This window comes from Salvelinus namaycush, chromosome 7, assembly GCF_016432855.1.
Source record: "Salvelinus namaycush isolate Seneca chromosome 7, SaNama_1.0, whole genome shotgun sequence".
Taxonomy (NCBI): Eukaryota; Metazoa; Chordata; class Actinopteri; order Salmoniformes; family Salmonidae; genus Salvelinus; species Salvelinus namaycush.
This window is the reverse complement of record NC_052313.1, coordinates 59,180,844-59,207,319: the sequence shown is the minus strand read 5'-3', so window position 1 is coordinate 59,207,319 and position 26,476 is coordinate 59,180,844. Positions and strand designations below refer to the sequence as shown.

The 26,476-nt window shown below is 44.4% G+C and overlaps 3 protein-coding genes across 3 annotated transcripts; all 3 read left to right on the top strand.

The window, feature by feature from the left end:
• The first annotated feature begins 465 nt into the window (after positions 1-465).
• Positions 466-11,336, top strand: LOC120050879 (heat shock factor 2-binding protein-like). Its single transcript, XM_038997404.1, has 9 exons — positions 466-558; positions 4,981-5,128; positions 5,254-5,357; positions 5,895-6,044; positions 7,214-7,358; positions 7,846-7,963; positions 8,677-8,780; positions 9,230-9,477; positions 11,025-11,336. The coding sequence occupies exons 1-9, from the start codon at positions 466-468 to the stop codon at positions 11,334-11,336; spliced, it is 1,422 nt and encodes a 473-aa protein (XP_038853332.1).
• A 79-nt stretch (positions 11,337-11,415) lies between these two features.
• LOC120050878 (phospholipid scramblase 1-like) lies at positions 11,416-12,111 on the top strand. The gene has a single exon (XM_038997403.1). The coding sequence runs from the start codon at positions 11,416-11,418 to the stop codon at positions 12,109-12,111; it is 696 nt and encodes a 231-aa protein (XP_038853331.1).
• Positions 12,112-13,886: 1,775 nt separating this feature from the next.
• Positions 13,887-22,662, top strand: LOC120050877 (serine/threonine-protein kinase SIK2-like). Its single transcript, XM_038997401.1, has 12 exons — positions 13,887-14,033; positions 14,974-15,090; positions 16,183-16,246; positions 16,513-16,674; positions 17,478-17,602; positions 17,879-18,002; positions 19,130-19,365; positions 19,687-19,987; positions 20,856-21,197; positions 21,533-21,740; positions 22,001-22,093; positions 22,200-22,662. The coding sequence occupies exons 1-12, from the start codon at positions 13,887-13,889 to the stop codon at positions 22,660-22,662; spliced, it is 2,382 nt and encodes a 793-aa protein (XP_038853329.1).
• Positions 22,663-26,476: the final 3,814 nt, after the last annotated feature.

The following is a 26,476-nucleotide window of genomic DNA, read 5'->3' as shown; positions in this document are numbered from 1 at the left end:
ATTCACATTGAGCAATCATTATGCTTTATGTCAGGGGGAATAGCATACACTTTCTCTGTACTATATTTAACAACCAGGCATCTGAAATTAATGCAAAGATGAACGCATAATCGTCAATGTCACTCAGAAAATAAGAAAATGTAATACTCCTGAACAGTAGTGTGTCAGTTTAATGAGGTTTTGCATTAAATGTGTTTACCATGCTAGAGGAGAGATGTAGCACTTTTACAGGTTCTGGGGTCTGGAAGACCTGCATCTCTTCATTGATGCCGGTGTCCTCACCAGCGTACTGCACAGCCTTCTGCACATTTCGCTCCTCTCAGGGAGCAGGACACTTAAGTTAACTGTAGAATCCACCCGGACATCACTACGACTGAAGGACTAGCTCAACCTGTTCTAATGAATGTGACGTGGTAGTTTCTCCATCTACAGCTACCACTCAAGTCGACCACAATCCTCAAGAACATGGCTCCCCTCTGTAGAACCAGTGGACGCCCGGTCAGCGGAGGCACTGCCCCCTCCATGAGGCGTGAGGGGCTGGTCTTGGACATACGACAAGTTCTTGATTAGGAGGTCCAGCTGCCACACTGCGTTCGTACACTTTAACAACAGCACGACCAGAGAGAATGAGACATTTGAACCATGAGAGAGGTCAAATATACGGCGAGTACTGTAGATTTTTAGTACATGACGGAGGAACTCTTGAAACTAATCACTGTAAACTGTAGCTAGCCCACTGGAAGCTAGAAAGGTCAAACGTGACATGATGTAGGTCAGGGCCCAGGGGTCATAGTGCAGGAAGATGTTTGGGGGTGGGTGTATCTTTACAAAAGATACTGGTGTCCTAGTGAAACAGTGCCGTTGCATAGAGATTACGTATGATTATCGGAAATTATGCTGGAGTAATTAAACATCCCACCAATAAACCTTAGAGCAAAACGAACGGCTCTTTTTGAACGGATCTTTTTGGTGATTTACATACAGCTACAAACAGATTTTTTTTTTTTCAAAACAACGATTACCTGCAAATAAGTTACTAAATAATTATCTAAAGAGGGTGAATTCTCACTGCAGAAACAATAGTGGGGAGAGCGCGTCATTCTGGTCCATCCTAAAATGTGCAGTGCGTTAAAAAGAACTGAATAATTGATCCAGGTAAAAATGCATTTGAACGTGCATTTCACGATCTGACATAATGGTAACCTACTTTTTGTGATTTAAATTGGAGATTTGCACGTTTTCCTTGATTCTAGATATATTTTTAAGCATTTTGAACGAGGAGCCATTTGGGAGCCAAATGAACCGGCTCTTTTACCTGAACGGAGCCAAATGAGCCGGCTCTTTTACCTGAACGGAGCCAAATGAGCCGGCTCTTTTACCTGAACGGAGCCAAATGAGCCGGCTCTGCTCACCGAAAAGACTCGGAATGCCCATCACTAGTGGCAAGTGCACTAAACTCATCTCAAAACAAACCTCCGAGGAATTAAAAATGACTCAAGCAATAGACACAAAAATGTTGGTTTTGTGCAAGAAAAGAAAGGTATTTATATCATATTTTTGACTATCACTATAGTAAAACAAAAATATTGAGCTCGCAAATTAGCTTCCATGTTTGCTAGCACGTTTGCTAGCTACGCTTGCTACTGTAACTAGCTAGCTAACAAGAGCTAACCAGACACGAATACACAGGTACTTACATGAAGATGAAGTTACTACTTATTCACAAGTAAGTTATCTCTTTGTAACAACCATCTCAGCAAACAAAGTTGAAGAGTCACTGTCAGCTAGACTTGTAGGTGAGTAATGTTGGATTAGGTTACTATTTCGGTCTGGTCAAGAGCGATCCCGTTATTTGTCGTGTGAAGAGATAACTTACCTGAAGTCCGTCCTTGTCCAGGAAATTTACATTGTAATTTTCAGATTTGTCCACTAGATGCCAGAACTGCATTAACTATTACAGAGCTAGCAAAGATGGTCTGCTTCTAGTGAATTGTATGTACAGTCATGGCCAAAAGTTTTGAGAATGACACAAATATTAATTTCCACAAAGTTTGCTGCTTCAGTGTCTTTAGATATTTTTGTTAGATGTTACTATGGAATACTGAATTATAATTACAAGCATTTCATAAGTGTCAAAGGCTTTTATTGACAATTACATGAGATTGATGCAAAGAGTCAATATTTGCAGTGTTGACCCTTCTTTTTCAAGACCTCTGCAATCTGCCCTGGCATGCTGTCAATTAACTTCTGGGCCACATCCTGACTGATGGCAGCCCATTCTTGCATAATCGATGCTTGGAGTTTGTCAGAATTTGTGGGGTTTTGTTTGTCCACCCGCCTCTTGAGGATTGACCACAAGTTCTCAATGGGATTAAGGTCTGGGGAGTTTCCTGGCCATGGACTCAAAATATAAATGTTTTGCTCCCCGAGCCACTTAGTTGTCACTTTTGCCTTATGGCAAGGTGGTCCATCATGCTGGAAAAGGCATTGTTCTTCACCAAACTGTTCCTGGATGGTTGGGAGAAGTTGCTCTCGGAGGATGTGTTGGTACCATTCTTTATTCATGGCTGTGTTCTTAGGCAAAATTGTGAGTGAGCCCACTCCCTTGGCTGAGAAGCAACCCCACACATGAATGGTCTCAGGATGCTTTACTGTTGGCATGACACAGGACTGATGGTAGCGCTCACCTTGTCTTCTCCGGACAAGCTTTTTTCCGGATGCCCCAAACAATCGGAAAGGGGATTCATCAGAGAAAATGACTTTACCCTAGTCCTCAGCAGTCCAATCCCTGTACCTTTTGCAGAATATCAGTCTGTCCCTGATGTTTTTCCTGGAGATAAGTGGCTTCTTTGCTGCCCTTCTTGACACCAGGCCATCCTCCAAAAGTCTTCGCCTCACTGTGCGTGCAGATGCACTCACACCTGCCTGCTGCCATTCCTGAGCAAGCTCTGTACTGGTGGTGTCCCGATCCCGCAGCTGAATCAAATGTAGGAGACGGTCCTGGCGCTTCCTGGACTTTCTTGGGCACCCTGAAGCCTTCTTCACAACAATTGAACCACTCTCCTTGAAGTTCTTGATGATCCGATAAATGGTTGATTTAGGTGCAATCTTACTGGCAGCAATATCCTTGCCTGTGAAGCTCTTTTTGTGCAAAGCAAGGATGACGGCACGTGTTTCCTTGCAGGTAACCATGATTGACAGAGGAAGAACAATGATTCCAAGCACCACCCTCCTTTTGAAGCTTCCAGTCCGTTATTCAAACTCAATCAGCATGCCAGAGTGATCTCCAGCCTTGTCCTCGTCAACACTCACACCTGTGTTAACGAGAGAATCACTGACATGATGTCAGCTGGTCCTTTTGTGGCAGGACTGAAATGCAGTGGAAATGTTTTTTTGGGGGATTCAGACCCTTTGCATGACAAAGAGGGACTTTGTAATTAATTGCAATTCATCTGATCACTCTTCATAACATTCTGGAGTATATGCAAATTGCCATCATACAAACTGAGGCAGCAGACTTTGTGAAAATTAATATTTGTGTCATTCTCAAAGCTTTTGGTCACAACTGTATACAGGGACTCTTAAATGAAAACCTAATATTACAGATATGACTACAGCATACCACCTAATATTACAGCTATGACTACTGCATACTGCCTAATATTACAGATATGACTACAGCATACCACCTAATATTACAGCTATGACTACTGCATACTGCCTAATATTACAGATATGACTACAGCATACCACCTAATATTACAGCTATGACTACTGCATACTTCCTACTACTACAGATATGACTACTGCATACTGCCTAATATTACAGATATGACTACAGCATACCGCCTAATATTACAGATATGACTACAGCATACCACCTAGTATTACAGATATGATAGTCTCAGGAAATCCCAGACCTAGGGCAACAGCACTAGGAGCATTGTTCACATTGTGAAGGCACCCCTTTTTGCCTAGGGAGACTACATATATGACTAATGCATACACATACATTACTGTTTAAAGGTTTGGGGTCCTTTAGAAATGTCCTTGATTTTGAAAGAAAAGCAAATTTTTTGTCCATTAAAATAATATACAATTGATCAGAAATACAGTGTAGACATTGTTAATGTTGTAAATGACTATTGTAGCAGGAAATGGCAGAATTTCTTAATGGAATATCTACATAGGTGTACAGAGGCACATTATCACCAACCATCACTCCTGTGTTCCAATGGCACGTTGTGTTAGATAATCCAAGTTTATCATTTTAAAAGGTTAATTGATCATTAGAAAACCATTTTGCAATTATGTTAGCAAAGCTGAAAACGGTTGACTGATTAAAGAAGCAATAAAACTGTCCTTCTTTAAATTAGTTGAGTATCTGGAGCATCAGCATTTGTGGGTTTGATTACAGGCTCAAAATAGCTAGAAACAAAGACCTTTCTTCTGAAACTCATCAGTCTATTAATGTTCTGAGAAATGAAGGCTATTCCATGTGAGAAATTGCCAAGAAACTGAAGATCTCGTACAAGGCTGTGTACTACTCCCTTCACAGAACAGCGCAAACTGGCTCTAACCAGAATAGAAAGAGGAGTGGGAGGCCCCGGTGTACAACTGAGCAAGAGGACAAGTACATTAGAGTGTCTAGTTTGAGAAACATATCCCTCAACTGGCAGCTTAATTAAATAGTACCCGCAAAACACCAGTTTCAACGTCAACAGTGAAGAGGCGACTCAGGGATGCTGGCCTTCATTAACAATGTCTACACTGTATTTCTGATCAATTTGATGTTATTTTAATGGACCAAAAATGTGCTTTTCTTTCAAAAACAAGGACATTTCTAAAGTGACCCCAAACGTTTGAACGGTAGTGTATTTGCCTGGCACATTGGCAAAAATAAGCCACACCTTGCAAAAATCAAGTAAAACTGTAACAAAATATTTATTCACATGACTGGCTATTGATTTTCTGTTCTAGGTTGACAGCCGAGAAGGCCTGGTCCAAATCAGAAAAAGAGACTTGGAGAGATTGACTACAGAGGTCATGCAGCTCCGAGAGTTCTTACCCAAAGTAGTGAATGGAGACCTGATTGAGATGCTGCAGAAAGCCCGTGCTGCAGAGACAAGTAAGCTGCCCTTGAAATGGCTCTACGCGGATGTTATCATACAAGTGGGCAGATAATGAATAACATGAATGTTGGTATTGGGAAATAGCCTAAACAGTGAAAGGGAAAATCGTGTGTGTGTGTAGTGAAGGAGCGCCTTGGTCAGGAGCAGGAGCAACTGAGACATGAGTGTCTGCACCTTCGCTCTCGCCTGGACGCAGCGCAGAGCGAGTGTCAGAAAGAGAGAGAGGTGAGAGATGGAGGGATATTAAAGAGAGGTGAGAGATGGAGGGATATTAAAGAGAGGTGAGAGATGGAGGGATATTACAGAGGGGTGAGAGATGGAGGGATATTAAAGAGAGAGGTGAGAGATGGAGGGATATTAAAGAGAGAGAGGTGAGAGATGGAGGGATATTAAAGAGAGAGGTGAGAGATGGAGGGATATTAAAGAGAGAGAGGTGAGAGATGGAGGGATATTAAAGAGAGAGAGGTGAGAGATGGAGGGATATTAAAGAGAGAGGTGAGAGATGGAGGCATATTAACTAAAGTCTAACTTGAGTCTATGGATAGGGTAACCTGTTCCCTAGGTAACATTGTGTGTGTCAGAGTATGTCTTAAGGCCTTACTTATAGACCCAGAGAAGAAGATGGTTCCTGGGACAAGTATGTGTGGGTATGAGTGTAGGTGTGTGTGCGTGTAAGTGTGTGTGTGTATGAGTGTAAGTGTGTGTGTATGCATGTAAGTGTGTGTGTCTGAGTGTTTACCTATCTGCTGCATGCCCCTGCAGGAGAAGCTGGTTCTGAGGGAGCAGCTATGGGAGAGTCGGGAGCAGCTGCAGCAGCAGGCTGAGTTCTGTACTGGGCTGGGGGCTGCTTCCTGCACCCTGCTGTGGAGCACCTCCAGTAAGGAGGAGGCAGTCAAAGACATCCTGGCCGATGTGAGAGGCATTCATCCACAGACCGTACAAAACCTTTCACCCAATTCCAAACCAACCCCCTAGCCGCTTACACACCTGTGGAGATCTGAGAGGACTGGATAGCTATAACATGATGACAGTAGCTTCATCACACCCTTTAATAGACTTGGTGGATTTTTACTGTATTGCGCTGACACAGAAGTACCAATGGCCCAGGGGTCAATTTACATAGATTACATAGATTTTTATATTTTTCTTTAATTTGTGTTATTGACTGTACGTTTGTTTATGTGTAACTCTGTGTTGTTGTTTTTGTCGCACTGCTTTGCTTTATCTTGGCCTACCTGGTTAAATAAAGGTGAAATAAAATAAAAAGATTTAGGGGTCAGCACTCATCTGAACCTATTCCTCTGCCTCTGATGCTTTCCACTCCAGTCCATGTCCTGATTCTCTTTGAACTCTAGTCCATGTCCTGGTTCTCTTTGAACTCTAGTCCATGTCCTGGTTCTCTTTGAACTCTAGTCCATGTCCTGGTTCTCTTTAAACTCCGGTCCATGTCCTGGTTCTCTTTAAACTCCGGTCCATGTCCTGGTTCTCTTTGAACTCTAGTCCATGTCCTGGTTCTCTTTGAACTCTAGTCCATGTCCTGGTTCTCTTTAAACTCCGGTCCATGTCCTGGTTCTCTTTAAACTCCGGTCCATGTCCTGGTTCTCTTTAAACTCTAGTCCATGTCCTGGTTGTCTTTAAACTACAGTCCATGTCCTGGTTGTCTTTAAACTACAGTCCATGTCCTGGTTGTCTTTAAACTACAGTCCATGTCCTGGTTCTCTTTAAACTCTAGTCCATGTCCTGGTTGTCTTTAAACTACAGTCCATGTCCTGGTTGTCTTTAAACTACAGTCCATGTCCTGGTTGTCTTTAAACTCCGGTCCATGTCCTGGTTCTCTTTAAACTCCGGTCCATGTCCTGGTTCTCTTTAAACTCTAGTCCATGTCCTGGTTGTCTTTAAACTACAGTCCATGTCCTGGTTGTCTTTAAACTACAGTCCATGTCCTGGTTGTCTTTAAACTACAGTCCATGTCCTGGTTCTCTTAGCCTTTGTCCTCTTCCATCACCCTCCTTGTTCCCCTCCTTAATTCCCCCCTTCTCCCTCTGGCCATCTCTGACCCTGCCTCATTACTCTGATTGTAGGGTAAGCTGCAGTCCTTCCTGAGTGTGGCGGGCCAGACCCTGGAGAGCTTTGTCAAGTCTCTGGATGGGGAGGCCAAGGCCGAGCAGCAAGACTCCAACTCCCATGAGCACCAGTTTGTTCTGGCGCTGGCCGGAGTCGTCACCAGTGAGTGTGCGGCTATGCCACCATGGCATGCCATCCAAACTGTCTATTGAATGTATTTTGATAACCACAGTTTATAATTACACCATCTCACTGTGAGTTATTCCAGTCAATGCTGTGTTATATAACATATTTTGCATCATATAATTAAGCAATAAGGCATGAGGGGGTGTGGTATACGGCCAATATACCACAGCTAAGGGCTGTTCTAACGAGTGCCTGGATACAGCTCTTAGCCGTGGTATATTGGCATATACCACAAACCCCCGAGGTGCCTTATTGCTATTATAAACTGGTTACCAACTTAATTAGAGCAGTAAAAATAAACGTTTTGTCATACCCGTGGAATATGGTCTGATATACCACGACTGTCAGCCAATCAGCATTCAGGGCTGGAACCACCCAGTTTATAATAAATGGCACACTCTGCTCAGCGTTAACATCTTTAGCGCTCCAATCGGTGACCTCTGCTGTTTGATTATCCACTCAGACGTGGCGGCGGTGACGTGTGGGCGGGACTACCTGTCCAGCTCCGCCCACGTCCTCCTGGAGACTCTGATGCAGCTGCTGGAGCTCCTGAAGCCTGGGGTCTTCCCCAAACTCAAAGTGTAAGACTGGAGGACTTCTAAATCACTCACATTAATAATCATACACACACACGGTCTCCTCAGCAGTTATGTTGGCCGACCCAACATCAATACACACAGCCATTTGAATCCAGATCAAATGATACCTGCAATAATAAATTAACTAGGCATTGTAGTTTCTCTGCAGGTGGATGAATGATGATGGTTATTGTAGTTTATCTGCAGGTGGATTAATGATGATGGTTATTGTAGTTTCTCTGCAGGTGGATGAATGATGATGGTTATTGTAGTTTATCTGCAGGTGGATTAATGATGATGGTTATTGTAGTTTCTCTGCAGGTGGATGAATGATGATGGGTATTGTAGTTTATTTGCAGGTGGATGAATGATGATGGTTATTGTAGTTTATCTGCAGGTGGATGAACGAAGATGGTTATTGTAGTTTTTCTGCAGGTGGATGAATGATGATGGTTATTGTAGTTTCTCTGCAGGTGAATGTGGATGCCCATTGTAGTTTATCTGCAGGTGGATGCTGATGGTTGTTGTAGTTTATCTGCAAGTGGATGAATGATGATGGTTATTGTAGTTTCTCTGCATGTGGATGGCCATTGTAGTTTATCTGCAAGTGGATGAATGATGATGGTTATTGTAGTTTCTCTGCAAGTGGATGGCCATTGTAGTTTATCTGCAAGTGGATGAATGATGGTGGTTATTGTAGTTTCTCTGTGTTACAGGTTGATGCTGATGGCTCTGTATAATGTCAGTATCAGTGTAAAGGGACTGAAGTATATCAGGGAGTTTCCAGGACTTCTCACTCTCATCTGGACCCTTTTGGAAGGTAAGAGGGGAGTGAGGGGTGGGCTTGTGTGCTTTGTATGTGTCGTTATAAAATGTGTGCATTCAAAAGCATTTGTTTGTTAATTTGGATCTCTTATAGCCCACAATGGGGCTAATCGTCCAAGAGTCCAGTGTGTGTCCGAAAGAGAGAGCCTGAATCAGAGGTCAGAGAGCTGGCATCAGTGTGTTTAACTCAGATCAGTGAAGAAGGGTTCATGTGTTGTGGTCAGTTAGGAGGATTAAGACTGTATCTCTCTCTTTCTCTCCCTCTCTCATTCTCTCCCTCTCTCTTTCTCTCCCTCTCTCTTACTCTCTCTTTTCCCTTCCTCTCACTCTGCTTCTGTCTGATTCTGCCCCTCCTCTCTTCCCTCGCCCTCTCTTTTTCATTCTATCTCTCTCTTTTTGCTCTCTCTTGTCCTCCTCTCTCCCGACCCCTCTTCCCCTCCTGAGACGGGGACTCTGAGGTATGCCTCCACGCCCTGCGGCTGCTCCAGTCAGTGCTGCTGGAGGAGGCGGTGTCCCTGGTGGGGCCCGGGCTGCTGCTGGACGACCCCCTTCTCCCGCTGGAGCGCATACGCATGCTGGCCACCTCCAGCCGCCACCCGGCCCTGAGGCAGACGGCCCAGGAGACACTGGATGACCTGGGCTCCCTCCGCGCCTCCTTCCTGGACCCCCACGGCACCTCCTCCTCTGACCAAGTACATGTATAAATACATCCAACCCAAAGTTATACACACAGCACTAGCGACACATCCCACTCACGTGATGATGATAATGCTTTCCTACTGTAGAGTAAACGTTTCTCTGATTAGAGAGAGCTCTACTGAGGAGAGCTCCCATGGTGCACTGTGGAAGAGGTTGGTTCCATCGTGTCCCTTTCTCGCTTTTCCCCCGGGTCCAGGGACTTAGTCAGGTTGGTTCCTATCCCACCACAGCAGAAGTTCCGGACCAGTAGAACCCCATAACTGTACATAAGGGCTCCATAACACATTCATAACCCATACATAGAACATACATTAGAACTACAAAATTGTGTATGTCAACAAAATCAACAAATAGCTCAAATTAAAACTTGTTGACATAGTCCAAAGCAAGGATGACTTTTACTTGCCATATGTTAAAGAGAAGCAGTCTGTTTGTTTAAAATATTTATCTACTGTTGTCAGGTGAGTTGGATCTGTTTCTACCTGTTAGCCTGTTGACCTAATACCAGCTAATACCATATCAGCCTCATGGCCTTATTTCATTAGGTCAAATACCTTGAGGTCAAGTAACAATGGAGGATAGGTTATTTTTGTGTGTTGTGTTCTACCATTGTTACAGACAATAAAATGTTATTCAAAACTTTTCCAAATGAACATTCATTTATATATGATATTTAGCCTATTTTTACCAGGTTAGGAGCGGTTTGTGTGTATGAATTTGTCTGACTGTCCTGTTCTCCCACCACCATATCCTGGACCACCTCACACGTGACTCCCTCACTCCACCTACGTTTACATGTCAGTCATTTAGCAGACGCTCTTATCCACAGCCACTTACAGTACAGGCATACATTTTCATACATTTTCATACTGGTCCCCCCGTGGGAATCGAACCCACAACCCTGGCGTTGCAAGCTCCATGCTCTACCAACTGAGCCTCCGACTCCCAGATAAACAGATTATGACGTAGAGATTGGCCTGATCATTAGGAGCCACCTAAAGTGGATAAGCCTTTCAGTGTCTGAGGGGGATGACACTGAGTAAGCTGACTCGGCACGTGTACAACAGGCTGTAGGGTTTTGAAGCAAGTAAGTCTCTGTGTACATATACAGTCAAGCCTCAGTCTGTTGTGTTACAGTCCATTTCAAAGTTACAAAACATTTCCATATTCTGACCGACCTCCATTCCCAACATGGTTGGATCTCTGAAGTGTTACTGTACACTCAAGATGAGAGGGCTAAAAGACTGGGCTGGACTGTGTCCGCTGAGGATCTCTGAAGTGTTACTGTACACTCAAGATGAGAGGGCTAAAAGACTGGGCTGGACTGTGTCCGCTAAGGATCTCTGCTAATAATAGTAATTTGCAAATCCTCTCAAGAACCAACAGGAACTTGCTTACACTCAGAAGAGATGTGTTTCCAATACCTTGCTAACTTGTAGAACATGTATGTGTCAGAGCATGTGAAGCTATAAAGGTGTAACTTGGTTTTGTAGTTAAAAAATAAGGAAGAACATTTTTGGTGTCTTGTTTGATCTTGTAGAACGTGGAAGTGCATCGTTTCAATGGCCTCCAAAGGACATGGCAACACCGACTCAGGACGGTTACCCCCGGCCCCAGCTTACTCCAAAGAGGTGCCGCCTGGTCACAATGCTGTGTACCCAGCGCCCACCGTGGTGCCACCACCCCCAAGCAACCTGACACCTTCAGCCCCACCGGTTCATACGATGATGCCTGCCTCTCTCGGACCACACAATGTTGTCTACCCAGCTCCCATAAACCCTGGATTCCCACCACCTGGATACATGACCCCTTCCGCTCCTCCGATGATGCCTGCCCCTTTCGGACACCCTAATGCTGTCTACCCCGCGCCCACGAACCCCGGAATCCCGCCAGTACCCCCAGGCTACGTGCCCCCTCCGGTCCCTGCGAGGATGCCTGCCCCGCCGCCTGATCTCCGACCCACCGGCTGCCCCCCAGGACTGGAATACCTGATTCATGTCGACCAGCTTCTCGTCCATCAGACTTTTCATCTGGCCGAACTGCTGGGTTGGGAGGTTAGAAATTCTTACATTGTGAAGAACAGTATCGGGCAACAAGTGTTTCTGGCGGAAGAGGAGAACAACTGCTGCACCCTACAGTGCTTTGGCCCCAGCCGACCTTTCACCTTTCACATCCAGGACAACCTGGGGCAGGAGGTGTTGACCCTGATGCGCCCTCTTGCGTGCAGCTACTGCTGCTTCCCCTGCTGCCTGCAAGACCTGGAGGTGCAGAGTCCCCCCGGTATTCCAATAGGGTATGTGGTGCAGGAGTGTCACCCGTTCCTGCCCAAACTCACTATGCTGAACGAGAGGAGACAGCCTCAGCTGAGGATCAAAGGGCCGCTGTTTTTCTGTAGTTGTTGCAGAGATGTCACATTTGAGGTGAAGACTCTGGATGACTCAATGTTGATAGGACACATCAGTAAGCAGTGGTCCGGCTTCCTGCGCGAAGCCTACACGGACGCAGATCATTTTGGAATCGTGTTCCCAATGGACCTGGATGTGAAGATGAAGGCTGTGCTGCTGGGAGCCTGCTTCCTGATTGATTTCCTGTATTTTGAGGAAAGGAAAGGAGACAAGAAACATTGAACTTTTACTCTGTGCCGACTATCCTTAGTGTATTGTGAAGTACTTTCAGAATGATCACGCATTAAAATTACAGTAGACCTACAATAAAGTTGCATGTCAAAATCAACAACTCCAAATCCCTCTCATTGTGTATATGTAATGGTGCTCCCCAAAGGACAGTCCTCTCCCCAGTGTTATTCTCCATCTTAAACAACTTCCTACTTCTCAGCATCAACAAAACAACTACAAGGCTCTAAGGTCCGGGGTTCAGTAACAACAAAACAACTCCAAGGCTAAATATTTTGGGGTTCAGTAACAACAAAACAACTACAAGGTTGCAAGGTCCCAGGGTTCTGTATCAACAAAACAACTACAAGGTTACAAGGTCCCAGGGTTCTGTATCAACAAAACAACTACAAGGCTCTACGGTCCCAGGGTTCTGTATCAACAAAACAACTACAAGGCTCTACGGTCCCAGGGTTCTGTATCAACAAAACAACTGCAAGGTTACAAGGTCCCGTGGGTTCCGTAACAACAGAAGCAGGGCAAGCTTCATCCTATCATCCTATTGAATAGTGGGACATAGGACACAATTTACATTACATGGCCAGACAGTAGGCTATACATGTCACAGGGTACTGTGTGTGAATATGTGCGTTTACTTTGTATTGTATTCCATTATATTGTATTACAGTGTATTGAATTTGTGTATTTCCTTTGTGTCATATATACAGTAGAATTCCAATGCAAATGGACAATATAAAGTGTGTTGCATCATACAAGCTCAATGCAACATTGACATATTAACTAAATGGTGGCTAGAATCCAACAAAATATCATGCTGCTGAGTGTCGCAAATTGAGTTGAACAATGTTAGCCATGGCTCATGAGTCATCACCACATTGGTCATCATGACCCACTTAACTTTATGCCTGTCCGTTAAACTGCTTATAGGGAGGAGACTAGTGAGCCTCTAGTCTACTAGAAGCGTTGATGGTCTAATTCAATAAAGAGACGTTGCTGCTCAATGTTATTGTTTAGCGTTACTGTACGCTGAGCGGCTGCTACAGCCTATTCATTGTGCAAACCTCGTGAAGACCACTTTGACGTCACCGTGTCCAGCTCCAAACTAGCTTTCCCGCTCCACGAGAAGCGCGCGGGACAGTTGCTCGGCAACTCTGACGCAAGCTTGACGTTAATTAAGTGTGTTTTAGTTCATTATGGCAGGGGAAGATTTACAGCCGAGTTTGAGTTACAGAGGTTGTGTGGATTATTGCATACCAGATTTATCCCCCGTTAACAAAATATGAGGAACAAACCGTCTGTGCGCAGTTCTTAGGAAAGTAGCCTGGGTGCGCGCACTGTTATACAACGGTCGAGGATTCAAACAACATAGGTGGATGTATTGAACTGTAGATTTTCTGTGAAGGTAAATTACATGATTTTGTTTTGCAAATGAATAATAGGCTATGGTCTATTTTTATTTCAATGACACTTGTTGGCTAAAGGATATCTGATTGTTCAACTCTTACGCTTTTAAGTAGGCTATAGTCTTTCCTATAAATAAATAGTTAAATGCAATTACACTTTTTGAAAGGTGTTGAGATTTATAGCCTTGGCCTACTAGATTTAATATCACAATTGTATATTTTTTATTTTCTATGCAGCCTATAATGCAGCCTATATATTGACAAAATATGTTCTCTCAATTGTGTTTACGGGAGTGGCCTAATAACGGTACTCTAATCCTGGGAAATGGACAATAGGTTTATCCAGTCACTGGGTTCCTCTGCACCATGGTGGTTTTATCCGATGGCTCTCCCTTGAGCCAGCCATGCCCCGGGGGACCGGTTCAGGTCGGTTTCTACGAGATCATCAGGACGCTGGGGAAGGGAAACTTCGCTGTAGTTAAACTGGCTTGTCACAAAGTCACAAAAACCCAGGTGCGTAATTACGCATGCATAATGCATATGAAACATTTCTTCCCTACACCATAAAATCTCCAATATTCAACTCCACCTCTAAATTCATTTTTGGTCCTTATACAGTTTGTTAACATGGAGTGATTTCATACTGTTCAGACTTACAGCCAGCTGCTGCTGAGCTAACAAGTGACAGAATGGGTAACATGGTTTCAAAGCATTTCGTATTATTCTGTACATAAATCCCAGACAGTATGATATGTTACTTTTCGTAAGGAATGTATTAATTTGTGGATGTCCATCATCCATATCGTATGATATGTTGGGAATTACAATTTGTATGATAGGTTACAAATTTGCAAAACATACAATATATTACGAATTTGCTAAATGTATGAAATGCTATGAATCCCAATTTGTTGTAGCTAACGTTAGCTAGGTGGCTAACGTTAGCTTGGCTAGGGGTTGGGGTTAAGGCTAGGAGTTAGGTTAAAGTGTTAAATGGATACTTCTGGATATCTACTTACCTAGAGTCAGATGAACTCTGGATACCATTTTTATGTCTCTGCGTGCATTTTGAAGGAAGCTGCTAACTAGTGCTAGCGTTAGCACAATGACTGGAAGTCTATGGGTATCTTCTAACAGCAAATACCCATAGACTTCCAGTCATTGTGTTAATGCTAGTTAGCATTGGCTCTCAAAATTACCTCTTACTTACTTCATACTGGACACAGAGACATACAAATGGAATCCACAAGTTCATCTGACTCTGGGAAAGTGGATAAAGGGCCTCTTTGACAAAATCCCAAAGTATCATACCAATTTGAGTGTCCCCAGATTTACGTTTACTATGTTACGTCTAGTATATCTGACCAGGCTGAAATGGGACCTTGGCAGAGTCTGAAGTGGCACCCTATTCCCAGTATATTCACAGTGCACTACTTGCTTTCTGTACACACAGGTGGCCATTAAAATCATTGATAAGAAGAGACTGGAGCCCTCTGACCTGAAGAAGATCTACAGAGAGGTCGAGGTGATGAAGCTCCTCAACCATCCGCACATTATCAAGCTCTATCAGGTAGCTCCTCAATCATCCTCACATTATCAAGCTCTATCGGGTAGCTCCTCAACCATCCTCACATTATCAAGCTCTATCAGGTAGCTTCTCAACCATCCTCACATTATCAAGCTCTATCAGGTAGCTCCTCAATCATCCTCACATTATCAAGCTCTATCGGGTAGCTCCTCAACCATCCTCACATTATCAAGCTCTATCAGGTAGCTCCTCAACCATCCTCACATTATCAAGCTCTATCAGGTAGCTTCTCAACCATCCTCACATTATCAAGCTTTATCAGGTAGCTCCTCAACCATCCTCACATTATCAAGCTCTATCGGGTAGCTTCTCAACCATCCTCACATTATCAAGCTCTATCAGGTAGCTTCTCAACCATCCTCACATTATCAAGCTCTATCAGGTAGCTTCTCAACCATCCTCACATTATCAAGCTTTATCAGGTAGCTCCTCAACCATCCTCACATTATCAAGCTCTAGCGGGTAGCTTCTCAACCATCCTCACATTATCAAGCTCTATCAGGTAGCTTCTCAACCATCCTCACATTATCAAGCTCTATCAGGTAGCTTCTCAACTATCCTCACATTATGAAGCTCTATCAGGTAGCTCCTCAACCATCCTCACATTATCAAGCTCATCTCAACCATCCGCACATTATCAAGCTCTATCAGGTAGAGGAAAGAGTTGTGGAACTAGCTCCCACTCTCTCTCTGCCCCCTCTCTCTCATTCTCTACATGGAGAATTTTGAAAGGTCAGGTTGTTTATCTTGTAATAGGGGTTAAGTGTATGTTTCCCAGCCCTCAACCCAGCCACCCCCAGCTCTATGAGTCACATGGGGATTTCAGAATGGAAAATGACGACCCCGTCAACCCTCCCCTAGTTTCAATATGGTCTCAAAGCAAATTTTTCTTAAAACAGAATCTTTCATTTGTTTTTTGTAATGGTTTTTAAGGATTCAAATATGGTTCCTGCTGTCATATTCTCGCATTACACTTTGAGTACGCTCTTCCACAGGCTTACATGTGATAATGACATGGGAAATGTATATTTAAGTTGTATTTATCAGAGAGTGTGCCTCTCTTGTGTCTTGCAGGTCATGGAAACTAAGGACATGTTGTACATGGTGATGGAGTATGCCAGGAACGGAGAGATGTTTGGTAAGTGGGAGGGTATCGCTCTAGGGGTGTCCATCTTGCTTGGTGCAATCTCTTAGAACAGTGTGTTTGTGTGTGTGCACATGTGTACTTGATCACTAATTATTTACAATGATTGAATCAAACAATCTGAACCAACCAATCAATTACATTCCTCATTATTCACCCTCTATCCCCTCCTCTCCCATCCTTCTACCCTCTATCCACTCCTCTCCCATCCTCCCACCCTCTATCCCCCCCTCTCCCTACATCCCACTCTCTTTCTGTAGACTACCTGTTATCGTTGGGGCGGCTGAGTGAGAGTGAGGCTCGCAGGAAGTTCTGTCAGATCCTGTCAGCGGTGGACTACTGCCACAGCAACCACATCGTCCACAGAGACCTGAAGGCTGAGAACCTTCTACTGGACTCCAACATGGACATCAAAGTAGCAGGTACAGGCAGAAAGGAGAGGCTCGGAAATCAATCAACCTTGAATCACAGAAAGATGGATGTTTAAAAAACAGGACAAATAGAATTGCTTTAGTTAGTAATTAAGCTACAGTGCATTCAGAAAGTATTCAGACCCCTAGACTTTTTCCACATTTTGTTACATTATAGCCTTATTCTAAAATTAATAAAATTGTTTTTTTCCCTCGTCAATCCAAAATGTAAATAAGGTATATCTGTTGTTTATTTGTAATAAATTTGCAAATATTTCTAAAAACATGTTTTCACTTTGTCATTATGGGGTATTGTGTGTAGATTGATGAGGGAAAAATATATATTTGATCAATTTTAGAATAAGGCTGTAACGTAACAAAATGTGGAAAAAGTCAAGGGGTCTGAATACTTTCCGAATGCACTGTATATTATATAATATTTTATTAGATTCTATTGAAGGTGGTGGTTTAAAATTTTTTAACAATTATTCACCTACAGTATGGTTGCTATGGTGTCCCTTGTCATGTGCATATGTGTCCTATGATATGAATGAGAATGTTCCAGAGGATTCACGAGGGCTTTAGGCAGGGCTTTTCAATTCCGGTCCTAGTGGGCCAAAACATCTCTGTTTTTTTGTTTCTACCTGGTAGTTAATTGCACTCACCTGGTGTCCCAGGTCTGAATCAGTCCCTGATTGGAAGGAGAGGATGAAAAACAGAAGTATTTTGGCTTTCCAGGACCGGAATTGAACAGCCCTGGCTTTAGGCATAGTATCCTCTGATATTAATGGACTTTTTCCTCTCCCTCCCTGTAGACTTTGGTTTTGGGAACTTCTTCAGTGAAGGACAATTTCTGTCCACCTGGTGTGGGTCCCCTCCCTACGCCGCTCCAGAGGTGTTTGAGGGGATTGAGTACGAGGGGCCTCCTCTAGACATCTGGGTAAGGGACCAGGAAGGGATGGTTTCTCTCCTATTCTCTTGCTTTGGGTTGATTATTTCTCTATAATGTCATGGGAATGAAAGTGCAGATGAAGGTTGTATGTTTTCAGATCTCAGAATCCCTCTTGTACTGTAATAACCTTATAGGTAGTTATTGTGGTGTAGAGATGATTCATCAGGAATTCTATATCTTTATCTGGTAGTGACAATAGTACTAATAGCAGTAGGAAGTGGCAGGACTGTGGTGCTCATCTCACTCACCCCCTCTGGTGTTCAGAGTCTGGGCGTGGTGCTGTACGTGTTGGTGTGTGGCGTCCTGCCCTTTGACGGCCCCTCCCTCCCCGCGCTCAGACAGAGGGTCCGGGAGGGCCGCTTCAGAATCCCCTTCTACATGTCCCAAGGTACGGTCCTGCAGGACACATGACAGATACTCACAGCACAAGGCTGAAACCACACACTATTCCCTATGTTGTGTGCTACTCCAAGTATCGATAAAAATATATATATACAGTACCAGTCAAAAGTTTCGACACATCCACTCATTCAAGGTTTTTTCTTTATTCTTTGACTATGTTCTACACTGTAGAATAATAGTGAAGACATCACAACTATGAAATAACACATATGGAATCATGTAGTAACCAAAAAAGTGTTAACCAAATCAAAATATATTTTAGATTTTAAATTCTTAAAAGTAGCCACCCTTTGCCTTGATGACACCTTTGCACACTCCTGGCGTTCTCTCAACCAGCTTCATGAGGTAGTTACCTGGAATGCATTTCAATTAACAGGTGTGCCTTGTTAAAAGTTAATTTGTGAAATTTCTTTCCTTAATGCGTTTGAGCCAATCAGTTGTGTTGTGACAAGGTAGGGGTGGTATACAGAAGATAGCCCTATTTGGTAAAATACCAAGTCCATGTGTTATTTCATAGTTTTGATGTCTTCACTATTCTACAATGTAGAAAATAGTCAAAAATAAGGAAAAACCCTTGAATGAGTAGGTGTGTCCAACCTTTTGACTAGTACTGTATATATTTTGGTTGTTGTTGCTAGGTAGCGTTAGCTTGTGCTAGTTGACTGTTCCTGCGCCAAAACGCTGGTATTTTTCCATTCTATAGCTTATTCTCCATCTTCTTTTTAAATAGTGAGCCAACATGTTTTCAGCTCTTTTATTTCCATGACTGATCAAAACTCTCTTGTCTCTCTGCAGCAGACATATAGTGAGCAATATGTTTGGAACATCAGTTCTCAATACATATCGTATGGTGATAATATTGCATTGTGAGGTCTCTGGCAATTCCCAGACCTTGATAATAGGGTGCCATTCACAGACAACGTTAGATATGATTATAGATGTTATAAATCCATGTTGTATTACATCAACCAAACGCTGCTGTTGTCACCACCAACAAAACTATTGTCTTTTCCTTAGGTCATAGAACACTAAAACCAATCAAACTACAGCGGTGACCTCAGCCGGTTCTGAAACCCTCTTCATTTTGTCCCTTATCTCCCTCCATACCATCAGACTGTGAGAACCTGGTGCGGAGGATGTTAGTAATTGAACCGGCCAAACGGATCACGGTGGCCCGGATCAAGAAGCACCGCTGGATGAAGTCGGACCCCCCGGCCACGGCAGCCCCTCCAGAGACGCCCCAGCCGACCCCTGCCCCTGATGCAGAGCCCTGTCTGGGGGAGAATTACAGCGAGCCGGTCCTTGGCCTCATGCAGACCCTGGGCATCGACCGGCAGAGGACCATTGAGGTGAGTCGGAGAAATACTAAGAAACCAGTGTGAGTCCTATGTGTAACTCCATATCTGTGTAGCTACATTTCCTACTGTATGTAATTTCAATAGCTCTCTCTCGCTCTCCCTCACTCTCTGTCTCTCTTTCTCCCTCTCTTCCTCGCTCTCCCTCTCTCTCTCCCTCTCTTCCTCGCTCTCCCTCTCTCTCTCCCTCTCTTCCTCGCTCTCCCTCTCTCTCTCTCTCTCTCTCTCTCTCTCTCTCTCTCTCTCTCTCTCTCTCTCTCTCTACCTCTCTCTCTCTCTCTCTCTCTCTCTCTCTCTCTCTCTACCTCTCTCCAGTCTCTTCAGAGCAGCAGCTACAACCACTTCTCTGCTATCTACCGTCTCATGCTGGAGAAGGTGAAAGAGCTCCGCTCCCTCAGACTGCCCCACAGCACCGAAAAGGTGACCCCCAACCCTGACCACGACACTCTGCTACCAACCTGCATTAGTGATCAGGATCACCATGGAAACCAGGGGGAGGAGCCACAGGAAGAGGGGCTACAAGAGGAGGGAGGGGCAGCACCCTTCTCCTTAGACCCCTCCCACAGACACACTCTGGCCGAGGTCTCTGCCAGCCTCCAGCAGTGCAGCCCATCTTGTGAGTACTGAGACACACACATGCACACGCACACACACAGATCTGAACTATGTTAATTTAGATACAAACATTTGCATGAGGTACACACACCACTATACACACACCACTATACACACCACTATACACACATCACTATACACACACCACTATACACACACCACTATACACACACCACTATACACACATCACTATACACACACCACTATACACACACCACTATACACACACCACTATACACACCACTATACACACATCACTATACACACATCACTATACACACACCACTATACACACCACTATACACACACCACTATACACACACCACTATACACACCACTATAGACACACCACTATACACATACCACTATACACACCACTATAGACACACCACTATACACATACCATTATACACACACCACTATACACACACCACTATACACACACCACTATACACATACCACTATACACACACCACTATATACACCACTATACACACACCACTATACACACACCACTATACACACACCACTATACACACATCACTATACACACACCACTATACACATACCATTATACACATCACTATACACACACCACTATAGACACACCACTATACACACATCACTATACACACACCACTATACACACACCACTACACACCACTATACACACACCACTATACACACACCACTATACACACATCACTATACACACACCACTATACACACACCACTACACACCACTATACACACACCACTATACACATACCACTATACACACCACTATAGACACACCACTATACATAGCCCACTTTCACATTGTCACAAGGTTACAGGGCTAAAGTTCCCTACTCTCTCCTCATCTACAGGTGTTGTGGTAAACTCATCCGACCAAGCTTCCTCAGATAGTTTCTCCTCTTCCTCCTCTTCCTTCTCTGCCAGTCCCAGCCTGTCCAGTCCTATTGAGGACCCCTATATGTTACTTGTCACTACTGTGGTTGGCCCTGGGACTTATAGCCCCACAGAGTCCCCCCTGGCCCTGTCCTCTACCGTGCCCAGCACTGTTGACGGCCCCTATCAGTTATTGGTCACTACCGGTCATCTGGCCCTGTCGTCCACCCTGCAGCCCCCTCCCCAGGACAGCCTCCCCGTACCCAGCTTCCAGGAGGGCCGCCGAGCCTCCGACATGGACACCGGCGCTCTAACTCAAGGTATGGACGACCACTTCAAAACTAAAGCACAGACCAATATGACAGATGGAAAGAAGAAAACATTCTTATGTATACTGTAATTTGCTCCTGTCTTACACATTGGAGACATCTCTTGAGTTTTAATCATCTTTGATGTAGATCAGAAACGACAAAGGTCCTAGAATGGATCCTTGAGGAACTCCACAAGATATTAAGATACCTGTCAGTCTGCACACATAAACTGCTCTCTAAAATAAACATAATTCTGTAACTGTTAGTACCAATTTAGTTATAGATCTATTCTTGGTGGCTTTCATGAAGGTTTATGATGTCGTGATCTTTGACCTCTGTTCCAGGTCTGAGGGTGTTCCGCCAGCAGTTGAGGAGGGAGGCCAGCGCCAAGGGCCTGCTGGGACTGAACAAGATGAAGAGCCCCGGGGTCCGGCACGGGTGGTCCCCCCCAGCCTCTGGCCCTGCACCCTGCACCCCTGCCTGGGGGGGGCGAGACCTGTCCCACTGTGTCCCCACCACACCACTGTCAGAGGAGGGCTTCCAGCAGCAGAAGTGAGGCAGACCCTTTTGTTTCTTATCATTGTGACTCAAATTATTATCAAGCCATTTTGATTTGGGTTAAATACATTTGTCAAAAGCTTTTAAGCATTTTCCTGATTTGTCTTGGACGTTGCACCTGCAACCGGTTCTATTGGTTCCACTGGTTCCATTGGTTCCGTTGTATTGGAGCAAACTAAATGAAGTGCAGCCCAAGTATTTGAAAATATTAGACACCTGTTGTTCTACTGACTTTTCTCTGTGTCTTCCCCCAGAGTGATCCAGATTCCACTGTGCCAATTCCACCCGACCACACCTCTTCCTCCCCGCCACCCCACGTCTTCCTCCCCGCCACCACACCTCTTCCTGTCTCCTCCCGTCCCTCCTAACGTTCCCGCTCCTCCTCGTCCTCCCATTGGTCTGTTCTCCACACACACACTGTCACATGACTTCCTCACACCCTCCCTTCAACAGAACCACTCACCACACCCACAACTACACCCACACCTACAACTACACCCACAACTACACCCACACCTACAACTACACCCACAACTACACCCACAGCCACAACTACACCCACAGCAACAACTACAACCACAACTACACCCACAGCCACAACTACAACCACAACTACTCCCACAACCACAACTACACCCACATCCACAACTACACCCACAGCTACACTCACAGCCACAACTACACCCACAGCCACAACTACACCCACAACTACAACCACAACTACACCCACAACTACACCCACAGCTACACTCACAGCCACAACTACACCCACAGCCACAACTACACCCACAACTACAACCACAACTACACCCACAACTACAACCACAGCTACACTCACAGCTACACCCACAGCTACACCAAAAGACACACCCACAACCACAATCCTACCTATCTCTATGCTCAGAGCAACCGCTAGACTTATCCCCTTCCTCCTCCTCTTCCTCCTTCTCTTCTTCAGCTATGGTGGCGTCGGCTGGCCACCTCTTGGAGACCCATCTCCATATCAGCTCTCCTCGGGTTGAGAACCACACCCCACCCTTCTCTGACGCTCCTCACCTCCCTGTTCAGCCCCAGTTCCCCCACCCGAAACCCCAGTCTCAGCCTAAGCTACTACACCCCCACCCAGACCCCCAGTCTCAACTACTGCACCCCCACCCCCACCCAGACCCCCAGTCTCAGCTACTGCACCCCCACCCCCACCCCCACAACTACCCACACCCCCAGTCTCAGCCTCAGTTACTGTATTCCCACTCTGACTCCCAGCCTCAGCCAAGGCCCTGGGCCAACCACCGCCTCTATACCCACTCCCAGACCTCCAGGCGGCCCCAGCTCCAGCGCCAGCCACGTTTGCCTCCATGCCCAGTAGGGAGAATGGATCCTGGGTACGGACCGTAGGAAACACTCAGGACTACGGGCCTAGCAGCTGTTGGACAGCAACGGTCTCAAGGCTAACATTAGGACTCAGAGAAAGAGACTGGAGAAGTGGAACTGAGCCTCAGACTGATGTCCTCAATGCCACGATGCTCTGGCAACAGTGGACGTTAATAAAGAAGGATGACATCAGTGGGACCTACTTAGGATGGACTGTGAGTCCAATGGTGGAATGAGCTTCCCCTAAAGCTAGGACAGCAGAGTCCCTGCCCATCTTCCGAAAACAACTGAAACTCTACCTCTTCAAACAGTATCTTAAATAAGACATTGCACTTCTCTTTTCCTACTAGCACTGGCTTAGCTGATAACTCCTCTATATTGTGGAAAAATGTACTTACTTCGACTGTGGTATGTGGTTGTCTCACCTGCTATCTTAATATGAATGCACTTTGGATAAAAGTGTCTGCTAAATGACTCTAAAAAATATTTTTATAATGTAATGCTGATCATGGGCAAACTGTCATGTCTGTTGTTGTGTGAACTGAAAATACCAATAATTGACCTACTGTGGAGACAGCAGTCTAGTCCTTTCCAGGAAGCACGACTCCCAGTATTCTCCTATTATCCTATTACAAACTAGGTTAAGTGGTAGTTGTTGTCTCCCTGTCGTCTTCCATAAATTGTCTTTGATTCAGTGCAGTTGACATGAGGAAGACGACTTAAAATAAGTGTTTTCTCATGCAGTTTGAATTCAGACCCGCCTTGTGCCTTTTGAACAAACAAGATGACTATTTTATTGAGTGGACAAGACTCAACAAACCTCTCTGTAATATGTTTTTCGTATTTGTCGAACATTGTAAATTGAGTTTTGTAGTTGATTACTTTTTCATACGTTGTTGGATAATTTTTTAACAAAGGAATGAAAAAAGCCATTACGGGTCTTTGCTGTTTATTGCTGTTGCTCTGTATGACTCGTCTGTTTTCAGCTGGCCCACCACCACCAGCCCAGCCTCCACCTGTCTGGCTTTGCTTTGGTTCCAGTCAGGGGGTTGGTATTGCTATACCTCCCTCACTGCCTGTAGTTTGTTATTATTGTAATGATTGAGCCCTGCTCTGGCAGAGAGCTCCCCCTAGCCTAACGCCTAGACCTAATGACCTAATGCAGGTACCCTGGTGGGCAGGAGCGTTGGGCCAGTAACCGAAAGGTTGCTGGATCGAATCCCTGAGCTGACAAGGTAAAAATCTGTCATACTGCCATGGTTGCTGGATCGAATCCCCGAGCTGACGAGGTAAAAATCTGTCATACTGCCTTGGTTGCTGGATCGAATCCCTGAGCTGACAAGGTAAAAATCTGTCATACTGCCATGGTTGCTGGATCGAATCCCTGAGCTGACAAGGTAAAAATCTGTCATACTGCCATGGTTGCTGGATCGAATCCCTGAGCTGACAAGGTAAAAATCTGTCATACTGCCATGGTTGCTGGATCGAATCCCCGAGCTGACGAGGTGAAAATTTGTCATTCTGCCCCTGAACAAGGCAATTAACCCACTGTTCCCCGGGCGTGATGACGTGGATGTCGATTAAGGGAGCCCCCCTGCACCTCTCTGAGGGGTTGGGTTAAATGCGAAAGAGACATTTCAGTTGAAGGCATTCAGTTGTATGACTGACTAGGTATCCCCCTTTCCTATTGTCATTTATTTGGTTATTTAATGGTTAAACGAATATGTGGTGTTTCCTGTCTGTTTCCTGTCACTTTCTTTTGGTATTGGTATTAGGTATTTTATTAGGATCCCCATTAGCTGTTGCAAAAGCAGCAGCTACTCTTCCTGGGGTCCACATCAAACATGAAACATGACAATATACAGAACATTAATAGACACAAACAGAACTATATAAAATTGTTTTTTTAAAGGCACACGTAGCCTACATATCAATACATACACACAAACTATCTAGGTCAAATAGGGGAGAGGCGTTGTGCCGTGAGGTGTTGCTTTATCTGTTTGTTGAAACCAGGTTTGCTGTTTATTTGAGCAATATGAGAGGGAAGGAAGTTCCATGCAATAATGGTTCTATATAATATTGTACATTTTCTTGAATGTGTTCTGGATTTGGGGACTGTGAAAAGACCCCTGGTGGCATGTCTGGTGGGGTAAGTGTGTGTGTCAGAGCTGTGTGTAAATTGACGATGAAAACAATTTGGGATTTTCAACACATTAATGTTTCTTCTAAAAAGAAGAAGTGATGCAGTCAGTCTCCTCAAATCTTAGCCAAGAGAGACTGGCATGCATAGTATTTATATCAGCTCTATGATTACAATGCAAAGTAAGACATGTCGCTCTGTTCTGTGCCAGATGCAGTTTAACTAGTTCTTTCCTTGCAGCACTGGACCACACGACTGGACAATAATCAAGATTAGACAAAACTCTTTATTACGGACAGACCCCTCCCCATCTTTACAACCATTGAATCTATATGTTTTGACCATGACAGTTTACAATCTAAAGTAACGCCAAGTAATTTAATCTCCTCAACATGTTCAACAGCCACACCATTCATTACCAGATTCAGCTGAGGTCTAGAATTTAGGGACTGATTTGTACCAAATACAATGCTCTTAGTTTTAGAGATGTTCAGGACCAGTTAATTACTGGCCACCCATTCCAAAACAGACTGCAACTCTTTAAGGGTTTCAGTGACTTCATTAGCTGTGGTTGCTGATGCATATATGGTTGAGTCATCAGCATACATGGACACACATGCTTTGTTTAATGCCAGTGGCAGGCCATTGGTAAAAATAGAAAAGAGTAGAGGGCCTAGAGAGCTGCCCTGCGGTACACCACACTTTACATGTTTGACATTAGAGAAGCTTCCATTAAAGAAAACCCTCTGACTTCTATTAGATAGATAGCTCTGAATCCACAATATGGCAGAGGTTGAAAACAGATTATGGTCAATAATATCAAAGGCTGCACTGCCATCTAACAGTACAGCTCCCACAGTCTTCTTATAAATGTACATGTTGAGTGCCCTTTTCTATAAGCATGCTGATAGACTGTTGTTAATTTGTTTACAGAGAAATAGCATTGTATTTGGTCAAACACATTTTTTCCCAACAGTTTGCTAAGAGTTGGCAGCGAGCTGATAGGTCTTCTGTTAGAACCATAGGTCTTCTGTTAGAACCAGTAAAGGCTGCTTTACCATTCTTGGGTAGCGGAATGACTGGCTTCCCTCCAGGCCTGAGGACAAATACTTTCCTCTATGCTCAGATAAAAGATATGACAGATAGGAGTGGTTATAGAGTCAGTTACCATCCTCAGTAGCTTCTTTATATCATTGATATTGGCTTCATAATACAG

Coding starts and splice junctions, on each gene's coding strand:
- LOC120050879 (XM_038997404.1), top strand. CDS start 466: ATGGCTCCCCTCTGTAGAACCAGTGGACGCCCGGTCAGCGGAGGCACT. Junction 5,358..5,894: donor AGTGTCAGAAAGAGAGAGAG/GTGAGAGATGGA, acceptor ATGCCCCTGCAG/GAGAAGCTGGTTCTGAGGGA. Junction 8,781..9,229: donor CATCTGGACCCTTTTGGAAG/GTAAGAGGGGAG, acceptor TCCCCTCCTGAG/ACGGGGACTCTGAGGTATGC.
- LOC120050878 (XM_038997403.1), top strand. CDS start 11,416: ATGCCTGCCCCGCCGCCTGATCTCCGACCCACCGGCTGCCCCCCAGGA.
- LOC120050877 (XM_038997401.1), top strand. CDS start 13,887: ATGGTGGTTTTATCCGATGGCTCTCCCTTGAGCCAGCCATGCCCCGGG. Junction 17,603..17,878: donor GGCCTCCTCTAGACATCTGG/GTAAGGGACCAG, acceptor TCTGGTGTTCAG/AGTCTGGGCGTGGTGCTGTA. Junction 21,198..21,532: donor CACCGGCGCTCTAACTCAAG/GTATGGACGACC, acceptor CCTCTGTTCCAG/GTCTGAGGGTGTTCCGCCAG.